We start from the raw sequence: 9570 nt of genomic DNA on the forward strand, positions 1-9570 counted from the left end.
ATGAGGTTGATTGATTCAGTGACTGGGGTAATGGGGATGGGTGTGTCAGAGGCAATGCGGCTGGCACAGGATAGAGCAGGGTTTAGGGCTATTGTACATAGGGTCGCTATGAGTTATAAATGACTCGACAGCACATGACAACAACAACAACATAGTTAATCTAACAACATGCCTCTGGAAACTCTATGAACCTTGAAAAAAATGGCAGTTATAGAAAGTCTTTAGGTCTTTTGTTCATAAGGTCAATATGAGTCTTGCTTGACTCAATAACAATCAACAACAATAATAATAACATAGTTTATAAATAGTTATTTATAATAATTATTATGTGCTTCTGATCCTCTTAATTTTGAACAAGGAAATGTGGGTCATCTGCATACTGCACTTTATTAATGTCCCTTCTTTCAATTCTAATGCCACATTCTTCATAAAATCTAGCTTCTTAGATTAGTTGTTCAGAATACAGAATGAGTAAGTGTGGTGAAGGGATGCTACCTTGATCCATGCCCTTCGGATTTGAAACTATGAATTATCAATTTGTTCTGTTTAAACAACTGTCTCTTGTTCTATGTACAGATTCAACATTAGCGCAATTAGTTGATCCCGAATTCCTATCCTTTTTCACATTAGTCATACTTCATTATGATCCTCAAATGTGATAAAACAATAAAACACAGATAAAAAAAGTTCTAGTATTCTCTGCTTTCATCACAGATCTCTTCAACATTAGCCATGATATTCCTCTTTCCACATTCTCTTCTGAATCCACCTTGAATTTCTGGGCATTTTCTGTTGATACAATGCAATTATTTATTGTCTTCTTTAAGATTTTACTTTTGTGTGATATTAATGTTATTGTCTGATGACTTCCATATGCTATTGGATCACCTTTCTTTGGAATTCACATGAATATGTAACTCTTACAGTTGACTACCCTAGTAGTTTCTTCAAAATTTCTTGGCGTAATCAAGTGAGCAGTTTGAACATCACCTTCATTTATTGAAACATCTCAATTCTACCAATTCCTGGAATCTTGTTTATCACCAATACCTTCAGTGAAGCTTGGACTTTTATCAGCACCATTGTTTCTTGATCATATGCTACTTCCAGAAATGCATAATCATTGGTCATTTCTTTCTGGAACAGTGAATTCATGTTTGTTCCACTTTTCAGAAGCTTTCAGCATCATTAAATACTTTTCTGATGGAACCCATCAGTATTAGAAATCAGGACTTGAATTTCTTCTCAGTCCTTTCAGCTTCAGAAATGCAATACTTCACTTTTGGTTTTCTAAATCCAAGTGCTCATACATTTCATGATAAAACTGTTCACTGACTTCTTAAGCTGTCCTTTGCAATCTCCCATTGGACTCTTTAACTTACTCATATATTCCTTTCACTTTATTTTATTGTGATTTGTGTAAAGGTTTAAAAAGCAAACTAGTGACTAAATCTCCCACTATAACAATACTCACCAAACTTCTTCCCGCATTTCCTATTTCCATTCCTCCTTCCTTACTCTAAGTTTAAATGCAAGTTTCAGAATTTGTTCTGACATCTTTCTTGTTCTTTTCTACCTTTTTAATGACCTTTTGCTTTCCTCACATAGGGTTTCCTTGATGTCATTCCACGATTCATGAGATCTTCATCACGAGAGTTCAATGCATCAAATCTGCATGGATGATGATCTCCAAATACACTTGGGGTATACTCAAGGCGGTACTTTTTATTTTGTGGAATTGTTTTGTTTTCTTCAGCTTCACCTTGAACTTACCAGAATAGCAATTAATGTTCTGTTTGGCTATCACCCCCTGGGCCTTATTCTGATTGATGACCCCTTATATCCACATAGTTAATTAGATTCTTAGGTATTTCATTTGGACAAGTCTAGGTGTATAGTTATCATCTGTCCTGTTGAAAAGGTGAAAACTGTTAGTCTTACAAAACTATATCATATACTCTTCCTCACAGTTTCTATTAGCAAGGCCTTATTTTCCAATTATTGATTCTTCTTCATTTCCCATTTTCACTTTCCAAACATCAGTAGTTGTATAAAACTTAAAATCCATGTTTGATAAATTTCATACTACACAAGTTGGTAAAAATGCTCAATTTTTCATCTTGGCATTAGTGGCTGATACATAAATTTGAATAATGAGTATATTAAATGGTCTTCCTTGCATGAAAAATTAATTCTCATATTTTGTTTAACTCAATACATCTAAAAACATAATCATTTAAATGTGTGATAAAAAAAATTCCTATTAAATCTTCAAAATATCAGTGTGTACACTCTAGGAGTACTTCTCAAATCAAACTATTAATACTTCAACTGTTCAAAACCATATATGGTTAGTGGCATAATCATTTATTCAATATGCCTTTTCTAGCCATTGACTTTAACTTTCATGACATGAATAGTAACAATTACACAATAGGAGGTGCTTGTGGTCCCATCAAAGGGACTGAATAGCTTATTAAAAAAGTAAGTTACACCATTTGGGTTGTGTGGTTGTTGTTATTGTTGTTGTTATGTGCCGTTGAGTGGCTTGCGACTCATAGTGACCCTATGTATAATAGCCCTGAGCTTGCTCTACCCTGTTGGGGGTACACAAATACAGTTTGTAAACCACTAATGAGGGGATTGGTCAGTTTTGCTATCCTGGCAAGTTTAAAATAAGTAGTTTCAGAGGCAGAAAATGGGGCTTTCAGTATCATTAAGAAAGAAGCAGCTGAGTGTCCTCTAGGCCAGAGATTCCTGTGTGAGACAGTACAACACAGACACTTAGGCACAGCAGTGGTACAAGCAGCAGCAGAGGTACAGGAAAAACAGAGATCGGTGTGAACCAGAGCTGAATGGAATCTGCTTCCCCACCGAGAAAGATCCAAGCACCTTGGCCTAGGCAGAGTGCGATGGAGGACACATGACTGGCAAAATTAAGAAAGCTTTGTAATGCTTCAGAACTGTTGAGGCAGGGTCTAGAGAGCCCCTAGGACGAAGGGCAGGGGGAGCCTGCATGAGAGCACACCTAAAAAGAAGCTGTCCTTCCTGAAGAATGGCATCCAGAGTGTTTCGGCCTGAATTGCAACCTGTTACCCCAACTTCTGGTAGTGCAGTCCATAGGGAGATGCACTGCTAACCCAAGGGTAGTGCGACCCAGCCGAATTAATCCACCACCAGCTCTATGAGAGAAAGACCAGCAATCTCCCCTGTGTCGTTTTCTGTTTATGAAAGCCCACTACAGAGTCAGTTATGACCTGGTTCCAACTTGATGCAATGAGTTTTACATTGGTATTGCTGTTATGCGCCACTGAGTCAGAACCAACACCCAGCTGAGCCTCTATTGGGTTTTTAGAAGCTGTAAATTGCACAGGAGGAGACTGCTCATCTTTCTCATGTGCAGCAGCTAGAGGATTCAAACCACCTGTCTTTGGGTTGACACGGTAACTTCTTACTACTAAGCTACCAAGGACTTCCCCTTAAAAAACCCATAATCATGGTTGAGTTCTGGGTGGCCACTGCAATGAATTCTCTAACCTAATAATAGAGTAGTGAAAACCAAGGGGGAAAGGTGGAGGTTTGACTTCTAATTCCATTATTCATTGAGCTGTGTGACTATGAGCCAATTAGGAAAACTCTCTAAGTTCTGTTATTCCTATAAAATTGAGAATAGCACCACCTGCCTTCCAAATGTCTTTTAAGAATTAGATATATGCAAACCATCTTGCCTAATACATAACAGGACTCAAAATTATCATTCTCATCATCATTTTACAAATTAAAGAAGAAAAAGAAGATAAAAAAGCTCAAAATAAAGTTTTTTAAATGTTAGGAAGAGCCAAAAGCAAAACAAGACCTTGAAATAATATTATTCAAATATTTTCTAACTGAAATTAGTGATCAATCAAGCATTATTCATGCCATATTAAAACAAATAAAAAGCACATTTTCCAGAATTGTAAATGAAGCTGAAATCAGATATAGCGAGAATTAGAGATACAGTGGTTTGTTATTTCGGTTGTTTTTCTGGTTTGGTTAAGAAAGATTTTTATTATTATCATCAAGGAACTCATTAGCTTTCATTTCTAAAGATAAGAAAAAGGCTGAAAAGTAGAAAATGACCAAGGGGCATGAAAATAGTATTTCAAGATATTAAATATATTTTTAAAAGAATCTATAAAGACTATATTAAACATACTGGTAACTAAGTATTCACAATAAATATGTAACCATCAAATTTTTCAAATAACTGTCAAAATGCAGTGGAGGAAAATACATAAAACATACCTCTGATAAAAATGTCTGAGCAGATTTCTGAGCTCCTACATGGAGCAGATATTCATATACGTAGAGTGCTAACCTAAAAAAATGAATAAAACATTTATTGAGAAAAGAAATATTTAAAATTCACTCTTTAAATAATACATACCTTTCCCCAGCAAAAAATTTCTACCCTAACACTGTTAGAAAATCAGCCCTTCCCATAACTTCTAATTGGGAGTTTATACATTTATATCAAGGAAAAATTCTAAAACTAATTAAAACAATATATTTTAAAAAGACAAATATATCTTTTCTTGATAAGAAACATATAAATATGGATTTCTGTCATCAGTCAATTTTCATTCATAACATCAATCTTTCTTATATTTAATATCATTTATAAATAAAAACTAACTATTCTACTTTAAGGTTTAATTCTATTTTATTAGCAAAATAAATAAATGTATTGAACCTTCCCAATGCCTAGCGGTTTACACATATATTCCTAAAGAAGTTTAGAAATATCTTCTTATTCTCAAAGTTTGATTGTTAAATAAATGTTTTCAAGGCATTAAGATTTTCAACAAGCCACAGTATTAAATAAATTTTCAATATATCAAATCATATTAAGCATGTGCTGCTTATAGTTTAACGGTTAACACAAATTTTATATAAATTAACTATTCAAATTCAGAATATTAAGTGTGCACTATGCACTAATCCTACTCTCATTATCTGTGGATTGACAATTTTTAAGCTACACCATGTGGCTCAATTTCAGTTGAGCTGTTAACAAAATATTATTCATAAACTCAAATTAGTTTGAGGCAGTATTTTTAATGATATCTTGGACCATTGCCCAGAGAGCTCACAACAGTTCAGTTTCTGCTACTCTGTATTTACCAATATTGAGCCAGGTTTACAGTAAACAATACAATGTAACAATAAGCACAATTCTGTAGCGCTCTACCACTTCTCTTGCCAAATGAATTTTTGATTGTTAAAAGATTGATGACATTTGCAAAAGTGAACATTTTCTCCCATTTTCATGAAAACATTGCATGCATCTGTCATTAAAAAAGAAAGCCTGTGCAAATTCAGTTATTCTGTCCATTTAATTATTTGCCAAATCTAGAATTATCCAACACTTAAAATAAGAATCATCCTGTAATTGCCAAGCACCTTAAAAGAGAGTAACATCTATTGAGCTTATTTACAGATGCCGTGTTTTATTGACAGTGAATATATTTATGCAATTCAGAAACATCTCCTAATGTCTTCGAGTTGAATGGCATTTCCTGGATCACTGCTTCTCAACATTTTTTTTACCCTAACACCTGAGAGGTCTGACATGCTTCTTTGGGTAGCAGTGTCTCACTGCTCAAAGCACATCAGGAGAAATAAGGAGATTAAAATGTCACTGTAGTTTCAAAACAAACAAGCCAGTAAACGAACTCTTCAAGTGACTCTTAGCCTTAAATCTTAAAAAAATCAAAACCCAACACACCACAGACATTTTACACACTCTATCCTTCTAACCAAAGGTTCCCAGTTCCAGCACACTTATTTTCTGACCATACTGGTATTTTCCACCTTAAAATTAGAATATGTTCGTTTTTCCTAGGCAGACTATCATATCTTAAAATTACTTACACAAAATTACTACACAGTTCAATGCCTCACTGCCTAAGTGCAAAGAATGCAGTCTCATATAACTCCCAATAGCTTGTAAAACTTTTAAGTCCAGAGCTCAAAGAGTAGTACAAGCTAGATGAGACCCAGTTCTGAGTCAAAGACTGAACAAGGAAGCTTCCTACACTTTTGGAGTATTTGGGAATGAGAGGCAGAGTGAGCTGCACAGCGATATAACTAAGGAAAGATAACACCAGAACAGTCAAAGGCTTAACACGTGTGCTGCTGTTTTCTTACAATAAATTTTATTCATGAAAGTGAGTCACTCTTTAATTTCCTTTTTGAAATATTAAACAATATTAAAGAAGCTTCTCTGTGTGAGAAAGATGGGTAATCTCCTCTCCTACAATGTACAGCCTCTGATAATCTGGGAGGTCTGAGTCAGTTCTGACTCAGTGCATAACTGTAACAGATTAATCAGTTTAAGGAGACTTTAAGTAATGCAAATGATTACAACTTCATTACTGACCAAAAGGTTGACTGTTGAACCCCCCCACACACACACTAGTGTCTCAGAAGGAACACCAGATCTGCTTCAAAAGGTCACAGCCATGACTATCCAATGAAGCACAATTCCGCCCAGCTTAGAGTAGTTGCAGTAATACTTGTTTCTCCCAATTAAATAAAAGAAGATTTCTCTTTATAGGTAGAATTAAAGCAACATCTCCACTTTCTTTATCGCTCTAGAACAATGATTCTATCACTGTTTCAGAAAACAAACAAAAAAATCAGACTCAGTAGGGATAAGAGGTTTTACACTAACTGGAGATTCTGAAGCATGTTCCAAGATGGTATTACTATATTTCTATTCTTACAACCTCCGCTGTGATAGCCCATCATTACCAACAGGATGCTGACATTATATGTTGTTGTTTATGTTCCTAAGAAATATCTATCCCCATCTCTGTCCAGTTCCATCCTCCCCTTTGAAAAAATTCATGCTTCTCAGAAGTAAAGATTACGCCCCCCTAAAAGTGGCTGTGAGCAAAGCAGGGATGAAGGTCTAATTAACTATCACTTTAAGACTTCATAACACATGACACTATTTTAACTATCCTATAGGGTTTCTAAACCTATCCCTTTAAACCTATCACCTCTCCCAACCTCCAAATCTACTTCTTCAAATTACCCCTTTTTCTTTTCATTGCTTTACCAAGTTCAACTACATTGTGTCTAATGCTATTCTTCATTTACACTGTTTCATTCAACCATTCTTATGCATTATGTTTTATAGAAGTAATAACCATTGGACCTTGTCCATCATCTCCCTGTCTTTTCACGCAGATCCTTTGTTTTTTACAAGCCGTTTTTCCCCCAGCACCATCTCTACTTGATTTTATTAATAGCGGTGTCAACCTAAATGGAACATAATTTGTTTCCTCATTTGTAAATTTAGAATAACAATATTTTCCTCCTTTGTTATTGTTGTTGTTGCTAGGTGCTGTCCTGTTGACCAGGACTCATAGCAACCCTATGAACAACAGATTGGAACGTCATTCTATTCAATGTCATCCTCATAATTTCTGCCATCCAGGTGCTCACTGTTACAGTCAATCCAAGTGATTGAGAGAGCACAATAAACGGAAACAATTATTGTTACACTTTTGCCCCAGTATCTCATTAAACTATATTACTAAGCCATGTAGTGAGTTCTAATGCTACAACATCTCCACACTTGCCATTCCTCCGGCTTCCCCTTCCTGGAGATGAGGAACCCTTCGGAACAAGGGCAAAACCAAAAGCTATTTGCTCTAGTATGAGATAGAGATATATTGCATTTCTCATAAGCTCCTCACAATAGATATTCTGGACATCTGACCTAAGATTAATCAAGAAATTCTTAAGGGAGGAAAAAACCTGCAATGAAGATATGCTTGGACACAAATAGTTCCAGGTGTGTGGGTAGTGTAGGATGTGACATTTTGGCCCTGTACTTAACAAATGTCCATCCTTCCAGGAAAATCATAGCATAATTTCTTATCCAGTAACACAAGATGATCAAAGATAAGGTAGCATTTTATTTCCTACTGAACACTGAAACTTTAAAGGTACATATGGATGTAGATATTTAAGCCATATATACTCAGAAATTTTCCTTTTTTTTAGAAACTCTAAGAAGTATTAACTGTTTCTTGTTTGTTTTTGTTGTTGTGTGCATCAAATTATATGCAACTCACAGTAATGCTATGTACAATAGCCTGCATTCTGCCCTATCCTCAGCTAGACTCACTGACACTGACACACCTACTCATATTACCCCAGTTACCTTGTCAGTCCATCTTATCCAGGGTCTTCCTCTTCTGCGCCATCCCTCCACCTTTCCAAGCATGATGTTTCTCTCCAACGACTGGTCCCTCCTGACCATGTGCCCAAAGTAAGAGAGATGGAGCCTGAAAATGCTTGCCTCCAGGGAACGAACTGGTTTCACCCTCTCCAGGACAGATTTATTTGCTCTCCTCACAATCCTTGGTATGTTTTACCTCTTCTCTAGCACCACAACTCAAAGGCATCGATCCTCCTTCTATTCCTTAGTCATTGTTCACGTCTCTGATGCATTTCAAGTAACTACGAAGACGATAGCCTGGATCAGTCGCACCTTAGTCCCTAAACTAACATCATTACTCTTTAGCACTGTGGAGAGGTCCCTTCTCCAGCAGATTTCTTCCAATGAAATTTATCTTTTGGTTTCCTGACTGCTGGTACCAAGAGTATTGATTGTGGAGCTGAGAAGGCTGAAATTGCAAGCAACCTCAATCTCTTTTCCATCTATCATGGTGCTGCCAATTAGCCCAGTAGAAGAGAATCTTTGTCTTCTTGATGTTGAGCTTTAGTTCTAGACCTGCTGCAGCAAATACTTCAGGTCCTCCTCAGTTTCGGAAAACAAAGTTGTCTAACCTGCATAATGCAGGTTGTTGATGAGTCTTTCTCCAATCCTCCTCATAAAGCCCAGCCTCCCAAATGATCTGTTCTGCATACACACTTAAAACGTATGGAGACAGGACACATCCCACTTCTTTTGCAATTCTGAGACATACAGTGTTTCCTTGCTCTGTTCTGAGGACTGTTTCCTGGTCCAAGAATACGTTTCACTTGAGCACAATCAATTGTTATGAGATTCCTCTTCTTCTCAAGGTTAGCCACAATGTGTTGTTATCTGAATAGTCAATGAAACATAGACAGACATTCCTCTAGTATTCTCTACTTTCGGACAAGATTCATCTGACACTGGCAATAATGTCTGTAGTCCCACTGCCTCTTCTAAAACGATCTTGTATTTCTGGTAGCTCTTGGTCAATGAACTGTTCCAGTTATTTTTGGATAATCTTTAGCAGAATTTCTAGTTAGAGTAACAATTTAAACTATGTATTAGTTATCTGTTGCTGCTGTTGTTGTTATGTGCTGTCGAGTCGTTTGCGACTCATAGAGACCCTATGTACAACAGCCCCCAAACCTGCTCTATCCTGTGCCAACGGCACTGCTTCTGACACACCCATCCCGTCATAGAGTGTCTTCCCCTCCTGCGCTGTCCCTCTACTCTACCCAGCATGATGTCCCTCTCCAAAGACCTGTCTCTCCTTGCAACATGTCCAAACTATGTCAGACGAAGCCCCAGAA

At 36.6% G+C, this 9570-nt stretch overlaps 1 protein-coding gene across 4 annotated transcripts in view; it reads right to left on the reverse strand.

Annotated features, from left to right (window-relative positions):
• SSBP2 (single-stranded DNA binding protein 2) overlaps positions 1–9570 on the reverse strand; it is a 427469-nt gene that overhangs the window by 281702 nt on the left and 136197 nt on the right. For all 4 annotated transcript variants that reach the window (XM_006889864.1, XM_006889861.1, XM_006889862.1 and 1 more), the window contains exon 2: positions 4288–4360. In XM_006889864.1, the coding sequence (XP_006889926.1) occupies positions 4288–4360 (73 nt within the window). The remainder of the gene's footprint in view (positions 1–4287; positions 4361–9570) is intronic.

This window comes from Elephantulus edwardii, unplaced genomic scaffold, assembly GCF_000299155.1.
Source record: "Elephantulus edwardii isolate Elephantulus edwardi_28Jun2011 unplaced genomic scaffold, EleEdw1.0 scaffold00082, whole genome shotgun sequence".
Taxonomy (NCBI): Eukaryota; Metazoa; Chordata; class Mammalia; order Macroscelidea; family Macroscelididae; genus Elephantulus; species Elephantulus edwardii.